Genomic DNA, 18,850 nt, shown 5'->3' with positions numbered 1-18,850 from the left:
AAAATTGAGAGCTTATTTGACTCACAGAATAGGATTTTCTTATTTCAGTTCATCATAATTAATGCTTTGTGTTTTTAATATTTAACTTGACTTTTAAGATTGTCTTCAGTAAGAAATTTCACCTGAACTTTGTTTTGCTATCACTAAGTATTAATAGGTGCCCAGTGTTCAGATAAATGTAGCTAAGCTGCTTTATATTGATGTGGGGAAAAATAGATAATTGCAATCACCAAAACCAATACAAAGCAAAAACTCTATGTCGTTCTATCTATCTATCAGAGGTATAATTGGAAATTAACATGGAAATCCTAGGAACACAGATAATAGCAATTCACTAAAAATTCTCACAACTTTATTCTCTTTGTTATTTCCTGTTCATTTTGATTATACTTCTTTAAAATTTAGTGGTGGTCAACCATTTTTATTTTGTTTTTCTTGACTGACTATCATAGGTCTTTTTTAATGTTAACAATATTTTCATGGATTCTGTTGGAATGGTTACAAACCAATTTGATTTTAAAAAGTATCTCCTATACTTTGAAAACAGCCTTTGTCTTTCATATTCTGGTATTGCCATTATATTCCCCACAGGCAAATTGAAAAATGGCTTCTTGAATTCAAAATTGTTTGCTGTGAGATGTCAATGGGTTCTAAACTCCCAGCCAGAAGGGCCTGGAATTTGTATTCACACAGTCACACATCTGTCGTCTGATAGCTCACACATCATGGTGATAGTTTTTATACAATAGGCTTTTTGCCATAACATGATAATAACACTGATGAGATAAAACACTTAAATATTTTTTAATCAAAGTGTATAAAAATATCTTGAATTTGATAATTCCCATTTGAAATTTTCATATAAAACCCTGTGAAAGCATTTTCCACATATTGAACCAAGAAAGAATTTTATGAGCTTCTATTTCTTAAATCTTATGATCTCTATAAAAGTTATCTCCCAAAGATTCACTGAAGTTGGTGTCTCTCCAGTGCCATTTGTGATCAGACATGAAGATTATCACATTTGAGATTCATACTACAACCAGTATACCATCACTATGTACGCCCCATGAATTTTACTTTTTAACACCCTGCCAGGAACCCAGAGTTTTTTAATCCACTTTTTGGTATGAGAATTCATAGCCACACTTCTAACTTCATGACTAATATACATTCGTGTGTGTTTGGAGGGGGTGGGAGTAATTTTTTAAAATCAAATATTACTAAAAGATATGTAGTACAAAACAGCATTTCTTTTTTTTTTTTAATCTGTACTCACTGTTGCCTCTGACCTCTAAATGTAATTATTCACTTCCTTGAGCTAGTTCTTCTGATTCTTATTCCATTCCTTCAATAATGTGAGCATACTGTTCTTTCTTCATTTATCAATTTCAATTATTGTATCTTGGCGTTTCATTACAGTAATTGAGGAATTGTATTTCTCACCCTTTCACATTCACTTTCCTTTCTTATCTCTAGTTTCTCAATATAGTTTTATCACAAGTTTTGCTAAATGAAAAGTCCAGGATTGTCTGAATGCAGGCACCTTCAAGTCCTGATGCACTGGGGTTCTGAACATTAATTGTGTTCAGTGTGGCAAGGCAGTGCCAGGTCACAGTAACAAGGGCATTACCCTAGATGGGATAAAAAGGCATGGCTCCAGGAGTAGGCCTCATCTGGTGGGGTTAAGTTCCACTCACCTGTTCCTTTGTAATCCCTATCCTTTTGCCCTTTGGGGGATAGAATGTTCCATAGAACCTCCCCTTGTGTGTACCCTATAGAAGAATAAAGAATTCTAGTGGCTCTCTCTCTTTCCACTGACCCTTATGGTCGGAGAGCCATTTTGAAAAGATAGTTCTGTGGGTTTGTGTGCTTTCTTTGTCATTTTCTTATGTTATTGGAATAGTTAGATTTTGTGAAGCCAGCATTAGGTCACCAGCTAGGATAGATGGCGATATATTCACATCCACTTTCCTTTCTTATCTTCAGTGTCTCAATATAGTTTTACCACAAGTTTTGCTAAATGAAAAGTCCAGGATGACATTATTGAAATTCTGTCAAAATTGATCATTGTTGAGCCATGGAGTAATTTATGATATATGTCTTAAGAGTGAACAATGGCTATTTTATTTTTGCTTTTATTTATTGTTCTTGTTTTATCTCTATTGCTATTTTTGCAGTTGACCACACAGGTTTTGCAGCAGATGAATGAATTTTCCAAATACTGAGTAGCTGACAACAATCTATAATGTCTAACCTGGCCTCTAACCAGAAGCACAATTAGAGCCCTCCTATGTCCCATATTCCTGGGTGGTTTGATCTGTGATCTGTGATTTCTTAAATCCTACTTTTCTTTGTTTTTGTTTCCATGTTTCTCCTTGTCTCCCAAGTTTGCTCAAGAACATTTTAAATCCCCAAATTTATAATTCTAGGTGATTTGAAGCTTAGTTTCAGATGGAATTCTTGGCTGAATCATTTTCCTCCAAGTTTGGAAGGTATTATAATCAAAGTTACTGTTGAGAAGTCTCAACAATTATTATTCCCATTCTTTTAATGTAAATCTTTTTTTTTCTCCTTTCTTGAAGTTCTAGGACATTTTCCCACCACCCTAATTAGTTTGTTCTAATCTATATCTATTCTCTTTTTTTTCCAGTTTATTGAGGTATAAAGTTAAATTGCTGATTTAAGATCTTTCTGCATTTTTAATGTATGCATCAACAGCTTTCCCTCTTCTCACTGTATTCCATAAATTTTAATATACTGAATTTCCATTTTCATTTGTCTCAAGGTATTTTCTGATTTCTCTTGTGACTTTCTTTGACCCATTTGTTGTTCAAAACTGTTAATTTACAAATGTCTGTGGACTTTTCAGTTTTCTTATGCTATTGATTTCTAGTTTTATTCCATGATAATCAGAGAAGGTACTTTGCATGATTCAAATCTTCCTTACATTGTTAAGACTCCTGTTTGACTTTAATATGGTCTATTCTGGAGAATATTCTATGTCCATTTTTTTTAAAATTTTAGTTTTAAATGGACACAATACCTTTATTTTTATTTGTTTATTTTTATGTGGTGCTGAGGTTTGAATACAGTGCCTCGAATGTGTGGCACAACCCCAGCTCCTACTGAACGTCAATTTGAGAAGAATATATATTCTGATTTTGTTGAGTGTTCTATGTGTGTTTATTCCACCCATTGGTCCATAGTATTGATCAAATTATCTGTTTTTTGGTTGTTCTTCTCTCTCGTTCTATTTTTCAAAGTGGTTACTAATTTTTTACCCACTCAATTTTGCCAAAGTTTGCTTCTGAATGATTGATGATAAAGATGATCAGAAGTTGCATAGAAAATATTTATCAAAGTTGAACTTTCAATTGAGTGATTGTCTGGGGTCCTGGAAGTTTTATAGAAGGATCCACACATGTCAATCAATATACATAGCTTGTCTAGGGCTGTTCAGTGTTTCCTGAGAATAATCTCTTTCCATGACCGTTTAATAGAAGGGGGCAAAATTTGGAGGTGATGTGGCACTGACCAGAGGTGGGGATTCCCTTTTCCAGTCTGTTTCTGCATTACAGAAATAGTCTATAACAACAACAAACTAGGAAATGAAAAAGGAAATGGGGGCCTGGTAATTCTTGTTTTCTGCCTCAGCTTCGCCTCTGCCTTGTGCTGCTTAAAGATCCTGAGCTAAGATCTTATGGGGGTCACTTTCTGATGAAAATGTTGGAAGAAATGGTGAATGAAAGAGGAAAGAGAAGGGAATTTATAAGCCCAAGACTTTCCGTCAATCTCCATTTCCCTGTTTCATATCACTATAATTGAATACCACATACTGGGTAATTTATAGAGAAAATAAACCTATTTCTTAAAGTCCTGGAGACTGTGAAGTGCAAGGTCAAGGGGCTGCATCTGGTGAGAGCATTCCCACTGGTGGGGATTTTCTAGAGTCCAAGGCAGTGCAGGGTATCACATGGTATAAAACTTGATAGCTTGGGTCTTTCTTCCTTTTCACATAAAACACTAATTGCATCATGGGCATCCACCCTCATGACCTCATCTAATCTTAATTACCTCCCAAATGTTCTGCCTCCACATACATTAGCATATGACTTTGAGGATTAAGTTTCCAGCACGTGAATTCTGAAGGACACATTCAAGCCATAGCAATGACCTACCATCTGTTGTACACTTTGCTTCCAACATTGAATCTATAAATTTTGTATTGGCCCAAATGGCTTATTCCCATTGGTACTCAACTTGCACAAACTTCCTCTGAATTGTCAGTTACCGCTTTTCCTTTGGATTTCTCCGCTTCAGAATACATTGAATATTCCCACCTGTTTCCTATTCTCTTTGCTGTCTTCCTAGTATTAAAAAGGAAAGAAAAAGAAATAAACATGCTTAATAAACAAATTTAACTAAACCCTTTAAATTTTCCACAAATGTAAACATCTCTGCCTTTTAATCTTCTGTGACTTAGAAAATAATAATTCATTTATACTCTCATGTGTTTGTTTATAGCCAATATTTAAAAGTGTCTTTAATATGCCAAGCACCATTCTTAACCCCCTGAGAATATAGTCCTCAACAAGGTCAATAAGCTGAGAGAAGTTTTATTTTAGTGAGCAGGGAAGACAAAGAGAAAACAAACAATAAAATATTAGATAGTAATAATGAGGACTGGAGCAATCAGACCAGGGGAATAGGACAAAGCATGATAACATGGCTACTTTGACTAGAATGATTAGGAGTCAGTCAGTCAGGGACTATCAGAGGGAAGAAAGTATGTTCAAAGAAACAGTAACAACAAAAATCCTAGGACACATCATCTGGCGGAGCTATTATCTCTAGAGAGAAGACCAATGTGGCAGGAACATCTTCTACAAGGAGAGAGCTCTTCAAGGTAGAACAGGAAAGAATGTAGAAAAGGTATTCTCTTAGGCCAGGTAAGGAGGAGTTTGGATTTCATCTTAAATAAATGGAAAATTCTATGTAGGAATATGACATGACCCAATTTATATCTGAATACGTCACTTTTGCTACTGTTAATTGAAAAATAAGCAAATGAAGAGGAGCCAAGTTAGCAGATGACACCTCAGACTAAGATCATAGGAAACAGGAGAGATCTGTGATTGGTTTGGGAATCAGAGGGATTAGGACCTGATTTTCTTCTTCGTTCTGGGAAAGAGAGCAGCAGAGGTAGCTCCTGTTTTCTATCTTGATCGCCTGAAAGGATGATTGAGCCACTGACTTAAATAAGTAGGATTGGGGAGGAAACAGGTTGTGCGAAGAGAAGCATTGGATGAGGATAGATGACATCTTAGTTTTATAAAGTTCATTAAAATTGCAAGTTTATATTGCAATTTTCCAGAGATAAGGAAGAGGTCAGCACTGATAAAACAGATCTTATTGACATTTAGATAATACAAATTACCAAGGATGAGAGAGGAACACAGGAATCTGTCCCCAAACCCTACAGAATGCTCCTTTTCTCCAGATTCTCAGATTTACTAATTAAACATATTCAATCAAATGTCTTCCTGTTCCTTGAACTTTTATTAAAATATTCTGATTTACTGAACCTAGAAACTTTTTCCAATTGTCATACATTTACTAGTAGCAATATCTTCTCAGGTTCCTAAACTCGACAGCTGGAGGGTATTTTCACTTCATAACCTATAGATATTTTTTATGGCATGAAGATCGGGTCCTTTCTTTTTCCTACTGGCTCAAGTTTTACTCATTATTCCAATTTCTGCTAAAGTCTAGACTCTTACCTTATTCTTCATAGTAACTACAGTTCCTCATCTTTCGATCCAAATTACAGACAGACACTAGAAAAAAAAGTAATTCTTGAAACATCTCTTTTTACTGTAAATTATCCAATTTCAGAAACAAGTCCTAAGCAATCCAACGTTCTGCTTTGCTTTCAAGACTTCTCTCCCTTGCTTTCACAACTGTTTCACAAAATCCCTTACATAACTCTTTTAATCCAACTAAATATATTTAGTTCTGTGTTTGACTGAAATGTAGATATTATTGCTTCCCTTACTTTTCCATATGTCTCTTTTTCCACACAAATTGTCTTCCCATGTCTTTCATGTCTGAACTTCTGAGTATCTAGTCTCTGTCAAAATTTCGCTAAGCTCCCACTCTCTTAAGGGATTTCCACATACTTTCTAGTTATTTATTTCATTACTTGATTACATGTTATATTCATATCTTCAATTGAATTGAAAATTATTTATTGACTTTTGTACCATTTCTTTTAAGTCATCCTGGTGGCTCACATATTCACATAAAAAGCAGCTGGTAAATATTCTTAAACCATGCATTCCACCAGTATTAACAGATAAGCTTGAGCATATCAGCATGGCAAGATTCTTAAGTGTTATATTGTTGTTTTGTGCATTTTAAATTATTACTATGCAGGTTTAAAAAAATCTTTATATTTGTGTTTGTTGTTTCCCTTTATAGATAGTAAGATATTTTAATGTAAAATATGTCTCTGTCTCATTTCTCTTTTGTATAAACCCCCATTGTGTTATGTACATAGCATATGCATAGCATATTAGCAATGCATTTTTTTCCAGCATAGTGGTTCTTTATATCATCTATGTTTTCAAAAATCAAATTTAAAATTTGATAGAAAATTTCGAGAGCTGTCACCTCTAAAGGTGAAAAGGAGTTGAAAGTTGCATAAAGTACTGTAAGTCATTACAAACCTTAATGTCTTATAAATTGCATTCTATATTAAAAGATCCTGATTGACATTTTTGAGTGGCATGGCTTATGAGGACTATAGTTACTAGTTCTGTGTACACTGACTACAGGGAAGTATGCCCATTAGTGTTTGAGGCAGCTGCCTATAAATCCTGTTCACAGCTCCCTGCAACCTAAATTACACTTGCTGAGTAAGCCACAGAGATAACAGTCTGAAGGCATTGAGACTTTCAAAATACATGCATTAGCACAGGCCCATCTTGCATTATTACATCCTAGGAGCATAGGGTATGGTAGCTATTATACTATCTATGTCCTTATTTTGGACTTGGTGAAAGTGAGGTCCAAGCTCATGTGGCTATATCTCTGCAGAAGCCAGGCCTCCCAGCTTTTCCTCCAATACTGGCTTTTCTATACCCTGGCAGGATAGTATATGTGAAATATAATATTGTTTACTCCATAAAATCTTGGTAGGCAAAGATGAAAAATGCACAGCAAGCTTTTCTCTGAGCTTCTAGAAAGTAGTATAAAAAACTCTTGAGTGGATTTAATACCAGAAGTTGAGTTGCTTTGTTCTTTGAACATAGAAGATACCTACATTACAGGAATAAATAACTGAAAAATTCTATAAACTATGCTATCTAAGCAGAACAAACACAAGTATTCTTTTGTTAATATTAAATGACATTGTAGAACTATATATTATCATCATAATTTTAACCGAGCAAAATTATAATTTTCTTTCTTTCTTTTTTTTTTTTTCAGCTACATGTGGTCATTTGAAAAAGCACACCTCAGCATGGTCCAGATAATCACAGGGCAACTTGTTGAGTCCTTTGATGAAGAATTTAGAACCCTCTATGCCAGATCCTGTGTCCCCAGTTCATTTGCTCAGGAGGAATTGGCAAGGGTGAAACATGGCAAGGCACTTTGGGAGAACGGCACCTACCAGCGATCGGTTTCTTCACTAGCTTCTGTTTCCAGCCAAAGAAACCTCTTTGGTAGACAAGACAAAATTCATAAACTAGATTCTAGTTACTTCAAAAACAGAGGGATATATGCCCTAAATGAACATGACAAATACAACATAAGGAATCATGGATACAAACCTCATTTTATTCCAAACTTTAATGGTCCAAACACAATCCGACAGTTTCAACCCAATCAAATAAATGAAAATTGGAAAAGACATAGTTATGCTGGGGAACAGCCAGAAACAACACCATACCTGCTGCTTAATAGGGCTCTGAATCGAACCAATAATCCTCCTGGGAATTGGAAGAGGCCTTCAGATAGCCTCAGTGTGGCCTCCTCCTCGCGGGGAGGCTATACAGGCCACCATGATACACCCGCCCAGAGTTTTGCCAATCGGCTTGCCCAGCGAAAGACAACGAATCTTGCAGAAAGGAATTCGAATGTGCGGAGGTCTTTTAATGGGACAGATAATCACATTCGCTCTTTACAACAACGAATGCCAACCCTGGAGCACACCACTAAATCATTCCTGCGCAACTGGAGAATTGAATCCTACTTAAATGACAATTCAGAAGGCACGCCTGATTCAAATGGCTCCGCTTTAGGTGACCGATTTGAGGGCTATGATAGCTCTGAGAATTTGAAAGCCAATGCCATTTATACTCACTCTCGGCTTCGCTCCTCTTTTGTATTTAAACCAACTCTACCTGAGCAGCAAGAAGTTAACAGTTGTACAACCAGCTCTTCCAATTCAACTATCGTTGATTCCCAGGGAAGTGACACACCTCAAGAGATCCCAGATACCCCTCCAAGTGTACAGTATTTGACAGAGAAACCTTTACCTGAATCAATCCCCAAGCTTCCAATACAGTCAGAAGCACCAAAAATGCATACCTTGCAGGTTCCTGGAAACCAGTCACCAGTCGTAAACCAAACTACAAATACCCATGCAGAATCAAACAACTATATATATACAGCCCTGTGTGTAAATAAGCAGGCAGAAAATCTGAAGAATCAACAAAAAGAGAATCTTCTTAAAAGACGCAGCTTCCCATTCTTTGACCATTCAAAACCCAATTTAGATCATGGAAATAGTAAGCATTATGTATACAGTACACTTACCAGGAATCGAGTTAGACAACCAGAAAAACCCAAAGAGGATCTGCTAAAAAGTTCTAAAAGCATGCACAATGTGACCCATAACGTGGAGGAGGAGGAGGGGGAGGAAGCCTCTATCAAGAAAGATGCTCCAAGTGGCACCACCACCAAATCAATTTCCATGGCTGCTTTACTTGATGTGAATAAAGAGGAACCCAATAAAGAACATGCATCAAAGAAGGAGGTAAAGGGTTCCCCAAGTTTTTTGAAAAAGGGATCTCAGAAGTTAAGGTCATTACTTAGCCTTACCCCAGAAAAGAAAGAAAATCTATCCAAAAACAAAGCACCTGCATTTTATAGAATGTGCAGTAGTTCTGACACATTAGTATCTGAAGGTGAGGAGAATCAAAAACTAAAGAAATCAGAACCAAAAGTTGATTCATCTCCTAGAAGAAAGCGTTCTTCCTCATCAAATTCTCAAGGTAGCATTCATAAGAGTAAGGAAGATGTAACAGTTGGCTCAATTCAGGGGATGAATCCTCCATCAGATGAAAGTAGCAAAATAATACCTTCCCCAGGTCAAGTTGAAAGAAAGTTCTTGGAGAGGGCAGGAGATGCCTCTGCCCCAAGATTTAACACTGAACAGATCCAATACCGCGATTCAAAGGAGGTGAATGCACCTGTTGTTCCTGAAAGGAGAGCAACCTCTTCTCCAAGGCCAAAGCCCAGTGAGCTTCTACGAACTCATTCAACTGACCGGCGTGTTTACAGTCGATTTGAGCCATTTTGTAAGATGGAGAGCTCTATGCAGCCAACAAGCAGCATTCCAAATACCAGTGTAAATCGCCCAGAAATAAAACCCACAACAATGGGTAACAGTTATGGCAGATCCAGCCCAATGCTTAATTACAATGCTGGTGTTTACCGCTCCTATCAGCCAAATGAAAACAAGTTTCGAGGATTTATGCAAAAGTTTGGAAACTTTATCCACAAAAACAAATGAAATGCTGTAATTTCAAATAGCTATTGAAATATAAATGAATGTAGCTATGAATATTTGTCCAAAGAACACAGTGGATAGTTGTTATAACATGTGCACAGGTTTCTGTAATGGAAGAACTGTGGGTGTGACTTACATGTTCACCAGCATAGTAGTGTACAGCAGTTATTGTTCTGTATGATAAAATTAGTTGTGCTTAATTACCCTATAAATGGACTTTCTCTGTAAAGACATGATTTTAAAATCGTAATGGTAGAAAACAAATGTAAACTAAATTGTTTTCTTCAATCTGAAAACTCTTAAGTGTTTTATTAGAAACTTGAGTGAACAGGTGGTACATAGATTTTGACTATTCATTCCAAAGTCTGTGTTTTTGAAAAAAGAACATACTATAAAAAGTGAGGCTTTATGTCTTTATGATGTTTTCACATGTTGAAATATATAAGAAAATGTGATAAAGCCTTTTTTGTTTTTAATTAACTTTAAATTTACAGGATAACTTGTCATGTTTTTTAGCTTTACTGTGGAGCAGTGTACAATTGTTTGGGAAAGAATAGTAATATTTAAACTATATAGTTCACCACAGTTTTTGATTTTGCTTAAGTGTTTGCAAAGTATCAGCCTCATGTGTACAACAATACTCATAGGATCCTGTTTCTTAATCTTTTAAAAACCATCTTGGAGGTGCCTCTTTCCAGTTTGGATCCAGGCAGGCTACACGCCCTGCTGCCCCCCGCCCCCCGCCAATTAACTATCCATCTTCTATCATCATGATTTAGTCAATTTATAGCAAGCCAGAAACCTAGACTATATATCCTGCTTTTTCTAACATATAAAGACTTCAGAAATATAATATCCTGCCTAAATTTTTATTTTGGTTTAACATAACAGTACTGAGATGTTTTGCTTGAAAAAAATAATTGCTTTTTGAAAAATGTGAGCCAAATATTATATGACAGCATAGTGCTTTTACAAGAGTACCCTGCTGAAAGTGAGAACTAGGCCTAGTTTTTCCATTACTGTAGGACCTGGTTGGTTTTTAAAACTTTCTATATCTTGATTTGATGATGATATTCAGACTAATGATATCCTTTGCCTCTCTTAAGTTAATGAAATCAAAGCTCCATATCCCTTGCAAACACTTACCTTGATTTTTCTTTATACACAGGTATAGAATTTGAGAAACAATGGATCATGTCAGAAATGTGAAGTGCTTTTCTGACACTTTAAATGTATCATTTAACATCTTCTAAGTCACTATGAGGGACATACATTGTTTTAAAAATGCAAGATTCAGTCAAATATTAATATCTGTAACATTAAATTAATTAAAATAATGACAGTATTTAAACACATGAAAAGAAACATGACAGAAAAAAATTGTGACAGTAGGAAAAAGAAAAGCTTAACATGTATTGAACACTTAACTATAGACCAGGCCATGAGCTAGAAGCTTGAGTTGACATGACCATATTTTGTGGGTGACATTTTCCCCAATATTTATATTCATAGATGATTGGTTTGATAGTTGAGACTCAGGGAGATAATGTCCCAAGTCACATAACTAATAAGCAATGGCTCTGAACTGTCTGTCACATTCCGTCACAGTCACTACCTCCCAGACGGTTCAGTGCCTGCCCTGCCCCACCTGGTAGGATTAAAGCAAAGTTATTTCCTGACTCAACAGTGATCAACCAGGAGAGGTTAAGCTGAATTTCACCAGATAACAGGGACACACAAACCTTAAATTAATTATCATAGGTGAGGTTGAGGGATTAAAATGAGATTAAGTTCCGAATATAATCTAATGGGGCCAGTTTTAATTGCTAGGAAGCCATTGTCATCTCCTGCCACCAGAAGACCTGTGACAGTGAGAGTACAGCCAAGGGAGCCAGAAGTGAGTTCTGACCTATAGGCTGTGGGCTAGAGAAGGGTGAATCCAGTCAGGAAGCTCAGTGTTAAATACGCTGTCTCATTAAATATTTACAATGACCCTGTGAAGTAAGAATCTCCTTTTACAGAAGACAAAATGAGCTCTGGAGTGGTTACATGACCTTTCGAGAGTCACATAGCACTGAATTGGCAGAACTGAGGTTTGAGCACAAAGCCTGTATTTTTCATCCTATGCTGCACTATACTTTGCTGGCCACTCCCCTGCTGTTCTTGAAGAACTCTTGTCTTTTGCTCTTTCTCCTTTTACAAATCATAGAAATATGCCAGTAACTGTACAGAAATAGCATTTTATAAATACAAATCCAAAATATATACTTAGTTTTATATCATCCACAAAAGTAGGGTTTAAATCTCCCATTTAATAAAGGAAATTCCCAAGTACTGCAACATGACTTTTTATTGTTTTGGGAAAATGAGTATCATCAACTTGAAATTTTCATACTCCCTAAGAAATTAATAGCATAAAAATAAAACTTTTCGAGTTTTCATTTATTACAGGAAAGGTAACCAATTATATTTGCAGAAAACTTGATTAATAATAACCTTTGGAATAAGTATTTCTTTGTAAATCCGACAAAGGATTCCATGGCAATGAGAGACATATTAATTATTTTGTTGGTTAATTTTTATAGTTACCTAGAGATTGTAGATCTTCATGGGTTACTGTCAGGTCACTAAAAAGCATTACAATTGGAGCTCAGTGGGTGGAAGAGATTATTCATTTTGCTCTTAGCAAAATTTACTGTGGTAATTCTGGATCATAGTTCTTCACCCACGTTCTAAAGTCCAGAACTTACAGTTCACCAATCTAGATGGACTTCAATATCTCTTCTATTCTTTATTGGTACTGGACTAGGCATCTATCAGAGATAAGAGGATAATGAGCTAATTGGCATTAGGCAGCTATGAGATAAAAAGCCCTGAAGTTGAGTGCAGTGTGACTTTAAAACCTGAAATGATATAGAAACCAAAACTTCCTGTTCAAACAACAGTCTGTTGCCATTTTGTACAGCAACTTATATAATTTCTGGAAACAAATAGCTTTTAGGTACATCCTTTTAAATAGTTACTGAGCTCTTCCTCTTAGTGGAATTGGGGAGTTTTTAGGATGCTTTATTCCATCCACCTTGACAGGTAATTTAGGGTTTTGCACAACAGATTTATTCTCCTTTGCCTTTTTTCTTTGATTGTTTTCCTTCTATTTTTCCCTCCAGAAATACCTGTACGACAGAATATGTACATAATAACCTTCCAAAGTTTCTGAGCTGATAAATTCCCCAGGGTTAGGACAGAGCAAACACATAATACTTCAAAAAAAAAAATGAATCAGTGTTTCATTTTTTACTGACACTAGCCAAGTTTGTGTACATAATAATTTCAAGCAATACAGTTTCTCTTTTTCTCCCCCATATTATTATTATTGGAAAGATAATATCATGTAGATGTACTTTGATATTAAAGTTTGATAAGGCAATTTTTGATTCCACATAGTATATTAGTTTATAAGCAGAAACTCAAGAAAATGGGTATGATTTCAAACTAGTTGATAGTTGGCTTCAGAATAGAGTGAATAACCCTGCATCCTGAACACTTTATGTCCCTCTATTATGATGGAGATGCTACAATTCTGACATGGTGTCTTGAGATATTGGGTACATGTTGTCAGTCCACACTGATAGAAGAACGAATCTTGTTTAGCCAAGGCGTTTAGCCTAGTGCAATCTAGATAAACAATAAAAGAGGTTGGTTTCTGGATGTATTCTAATTTAGCTTTATTCAAAACCTATCCTTATTCAACTATTACTCCACAAATATTTTATTTGGTAAATATCTGTTGATTCTTAATGTGCCTGTGGCTAGGGGATATAAAGTAGAACCATTGTTTTATGTTAATTAAACTTGTGACTTATTTGTGATGTTGTTTTAAAAATTATCATAATATTCAGTTTGGTTCTTTAATTCTTAAAATCCAAAAAGAGGAAATAATACACCAAAGAGTCTGTTTGTTAACTTTTTATATACATACAATGTTACAAAGAAGTATTCTTCCAAATTTACTTTTGTTTTTAGATCAATAAATGAATATTAAATAATTTTGTACAAACATCAATGCATTCTCAGTGTTTTTTTTTTAATCTGTATACCCTGGATTTCTTCTTTCAAGTACACTCACTTAGTAACTATAATCAGTAATTTAGATTGTTATACATTTTAAAATGTCTCCATGAACCTTAAAATCTTCTCTAAAACACTTTTATTTTGATTAGCAACTGCATTTCATATAATAATTGGCAATGCATTTCAGTTAAAAAATTTATTCGCATTTGTTATTCAGTGACAATACTCTTCCCTTGATAATATATGAAGTAAAACGCTACATAATGATGTTTAGTCTAAGGACCATATACATGAAGGTGATCCCAAAAGATTATAATGGAGCAGAAAATTCCTATTATTGAAGCTTTCTTGTGTTTGGTATGTTTAGATAATAGAAAGTTACGATGGTGCTGCATTTGCCCACAGTATCACTACTGTAACATGCTACACAGGTGGTGGCCTAGGAGCAGTGGGCTGGCTAAACCACATGGCCAAGGTAGGTAGTGGCCAATACCATCCAGGCGTGTAAGTTCACACTATGTTGTCAATACTATGATGAAATCACCTAGTAACGATTTTCTCAGGCACTATCCCCATTGTTAAGAGATACTTGCCTTTATATTCATCCTATTATTATTTCTGCAGGAATAGTTAATTTCTTACTCTCAAAATATAGAATATATTTTTTAAAGAAACTTTAATAGCCAACTTATGTAAAATATGGTAGCATTTGGTTTTGAGTAAAATATTTTGTAGATGTATTTGTATTAGATAAACATTAAGTAGCCTATAATCTGAAAGCTAGCTATTTAGTCAGACACAATAACTTTATTTATTTTTATGTAGTGCTGAGGATCAAACCCAGTGCCTCTCATGTGCTAGGCAAGCACCCTACTGCTGAGCCACAATCCCAACCCCCCCCCCGAAAGCTAGCTATTTAAAACTCAAAATTCCTTACATATATCACATCACAGATGATGACATAATTGATATGCTACATATTATATATTAAAAGTACTTTCCTTCTAAAGGAAAATGTGATTTTGAAGTAGTATAATGACAAAAAAAAAAAGATTTATTATAAGTGATAATGTTTAAGAAACCCTGATTTAACTGGGGTGGTAAATAGGTAAGGTTTCACTTTGTGGCTGCCCTAAAGGAAATTTATGAGTAGATTCAATTAGTTTGAAGATTCAAACACTATCCTGAAGTAATCAGGCCTAAGAGAGATGGAAGGACATTAAAGGGCTTATGTGTGTGTCCTCTCTGGGGAATGAAGAGGAATTACTTGAGCTGAAAGCAATGAGAAACAGAAGCAAGGCATCTATATAATTTCTCTGAGCTAACAGAGCTCAGGGTAATAAGTTGGGCATTTCTCCCACCATATTAATCTGTTTCAACAGTCTGGCTCATTGATTCCTTGAACACTAGTACAAGAGACCTACTTTGTTCCAAGTATGTATGTTGAAGTCGATTTTTGATGTAAAAAGAAAGAAAAAAAAAAAGGATGGCTGGGTATTTAGAGGCTGACAAGTTTTCATGACTATTTTTCAATAGCCTCAAAGTCCACATGTTGCTTGAGGGATATTTATCTAAATTATGCCTTTGGTCTACTCTAGTGCCCAGCAAAGGGTACACATAACAGATGCCTAATAAATATTTCATAGATAAATCTCTGGCTGCAGTTATGAAAATAGTTTATTAATATCCATACATTAAAGTAAACCTTTTATAATTACCATTTATAATTACCATTAAAAGGCACAGACAAATGCAGCAGAGGTCCACATCTAAATTTCAGCCTCCTTAACCCTAGGATCTGTGCAGCTTTATAGATGCAGCAGGGCTTGATCTTCCTAAAATATATATTTGTGAAGGGGAAAAAAGGGAAAAAATTCTGTTGAATTCATTTCAAAGGAAAAGGAAGTAGAACTATAAAAATTTAAGTTAGAAGACAATTGGCATCAAAAAGAAAGGAATTAGCGATTTTGCATTAGTAATTTAGATTGTCAACTAACACATTTTGGCAATGTGAGAATGAAAGGACAGAATGGCTTCTCTAAATAATTTTCATAGTGCATGGAATCAGTTCTAGAGTGACAGCATGGAGCACCACAGCTTCCTGCTTACAACAGCAGCCTCTCTAATGTTGAAAGGTTATGGCAACAACTGCAGACATTTTGCTGGGCAACAATTAGGTACATCTGCCACTTCGGAGTTAAGCAAGAGTTGGCAGCATTGCCACAATAGGCAGAGCAGAAAAGAGTAGACACCAGGAGGTAGCCAAGAGGGAAAATCTCCCTGGAGGCTCCTAAGACATAGTTGGTCAGAGATCAGAGGTATGCAGAAATTCCAACAGAGCTGATACAGATGGGAACTTCTTTCCCTTGTTTTTATCAGGCTAGAATAACTCAGGAAATACAAGTCATATCTATAACACACAAGCAGTCTCCAGAATGTGATTGGCAGAGTGATCTCTGCAGTTTCACTTTCATTAGAAAGAGGTCAATGTAAGTAAGTAAATAAATAAATAAATAAGAGCAAGGCTCTTACCAGGGATTTATTTTATAAAACAGAATTTGGTTTTCTTCCTGATGTTAGCATATTTTGCCTCTAAATTCCTTTTTGTTTTTCAAGGCATAGGAATAAAGATTTTTAAGAATCTATTTCAACTATCAGGCAGATTCATTTAGATTCATAAGGTTTGTTTGTACATACATTTGGTTTCTTTGGTTACTTGTCTTCAAACCTACCAAAATTTACTTTTAGGTACCAGCCAAGGCTTAATCAGATATCAAATTAAAATAAGCACTCTAATTAATAAGCTCCTACAGTAAAAGCTCACAATTAGATGTTTCCATAAATGGGAATTCTAAAATACTTGGTTTCATTTCTCACTTTTGTCTTTAGGCAGAATAAAATATTGTTTTTTTAAAGACAGAAGAAAATCCTATTGTGTGTTTCACCAATTTAAGTACAGAAAGAAATATTTAGTATTTCAAAACATTTTTTAAAATGTTTTGTATAATGCAAAATCAGACAGTATTGTTTCGACTAGGAGCCTTCACAGTATTTGACTCAGGGAAAGGAATAAGTAAGTGCTAATCTCATTTAATTTCCAGAAGAAAACTCTGGGAGAGATATTTTGCACTTAAATCATGATAATATAAAGATTGTTTTAAAATAAAATTAGATAAAAATAGAATAAAGAGCACAGATTGGGGGACATGGGGTGGAGATGAATGTTGCTTCTGTTTTTTGACAAATCACTTTTTGATACTAGACATGTATCTTACTTCCTTCCTGTTAATAAACTGATAATATTTTATTTCATAGGCTTATGCAAATATTAAAGACATTTACTTTGTAATTTGGGTCCACTTAAAAGAAGGGCACCTACTAATTAATAAAAGGGTGGAATCATCATCCCCCTAGCATTAATTACTTTGTTGCTTCTTACTTAGGCAAATGTAGTTATAATTTTCAAGTTCTTAGTTTTCTCCACTGACCTCCAAGTTTGAAAAAAAGATTGATTTTTGGATGCTGTAAAATTAAAACTTCTAGTATTTGAAAGTAAAATGCATTTTTAAATGTCATCTAACTTAAAATATTTCTGCATGATGTACAAGGAATATAAAACCAGAGGTCAGAGATTGGCTGAACAAAGTAACTCAGGTGGAGCATGCGGGCAGCAGGTGCTGCCCCTGGGGCCACCTGGACTGGAAGAATTCTGCCACCGCCACCAGTGACACGCATGGAGTAGCGAAAGCCCCATCAGTCACAGTGGCAGAACCATTTCCTCTCCTCAGAATTCTAAATACAGTGGTTTAAGGGATTGTAAGATTTATTGATGTTTAAGGAACTTGGGAAGTTGTTTTTAAATTATCTCATAGTGAGGAGTCAAACTGTTTGGGATCCTGACAGACCATCTACCACAGGAATAACACACCTCCATTGGGCTAATGACAAAACACTTGTTTAGTATTACAACCAGACTAGACTTTCATATAGATGACATTATTGATTTTAGGTTAGCTATAAACAATTTCATGCCAATTTCAATATTGACTAATTTAGGCAAAGGTTTTTTTTTCTCCATAATATTATGTGAACTATAATAATCAAGAACCATCTATATGTCAACATTTTCATGTGCTTACTCACTTATTTTCCTTTCCACACCTAGAAATTATCTTGTCCTTATGTCTTCCTCCCTATGTCAGAGTAATAAATCAGGGGCTTGATTCATTATGTATAATATTAAATGATGTATATCCAACACTGTCTTCAACATTATGAGGTATACGTCTCAAGTGCATGTGTGGACATCGTATAAAGAACAATACAGAAGTACAGAGACTATAACAAATGTTTAGGTGCATATGTTCATTTTTATCAAGTCTTTTGTATCTTAAATATGATATATGGATGAATGTCTATTACATTTTCCAATCTCTCATTTTTGTCACTGTTTAGATGTCTATATGGCTTGTGTATATCAAGAACTTAGTGTACGTGGCATTTCATTATCAATTATATTTGATTGGTTATCTTATGCTTGAGACTCCAATTACTTGGTGGTGACATTAAAATAGGTGGCTCAGTGGGACCACAGAGCATTCAGCTTTATCACTGAACAAAACATAAAAACTGCTCATAGTTTACATGTGGCACCATCCCAGCAGGCCAAGTTTGTGCCATAGGAAAAACAAAGAAAGAAAATGACCTTGGTAAATGGAAACATATTTGAAAATGTAGAATGAAATTCAATTAAAAAATTAGAAAAACAAAACAGAATATAGAACCAAAACCTAAGGAGAAATTTTCAAACTGGAAGTTTCTCTGTAGCTGCAAATCTAAACTGATCAAAAGGTAAGACTAGAAAGATTAGTAAAATAGATTTGCAGATTATTAAACAGAGCAGAAAAAAAAAAAGTGAATGTACATTTTGGAAGAAGTTTTTTCTTTTTATCTTTTTCTTTTTTTTTTACAGTAGGG

General features: G+C 35.1%; 1 protein-coding gene across 1 annotated transcript in view; it reads left to right on the top strand.

The window, feature by feature from the left end:
* Fam83b (family with sequence similarity 83 member B) overlaps positions 1-12,728 on the top strand; it is a 61,736-nt gene extending 49,008 nt beyond the window's left edge. Inside the window, exon 4 of the mRNA XM_040282827.2 lies at positions 7,495-12,728. Within this exon, the coding sequence (XP_040138761.2) occupies positions 7,495-9,805 (2,311 nt within the window). The 3' untranslated portion in view covers positions 9,806-12,728. The remainder of the gene's footprint in view (positions 1-7,494) is intronic.
* The last annotated feature ends 6,122 nt before the right edge of the window (positions 12,729-18,850 follow it).

The sequence above is a fragment of the Ictidomys tridecemlineatus genome, chromosome 8, assembly GCF_052094955.1.
Source record: "Ictidomys tridecemlineatus isolate mIctTri1 chromosome 8, mIctTri1.hap1, whole genome shotgun sequence".
In the NCBI taxonomy this organism is placed as follows: Eukaryota; Metazoa; Chordata; class Mammalia; order Rodentia; family Sciuridae; genus Ictidomys; species Ictidomys tridecemlineatus.
This window is presented reverse-complemented; position numbering and strand designations above follow the sequence as displayed.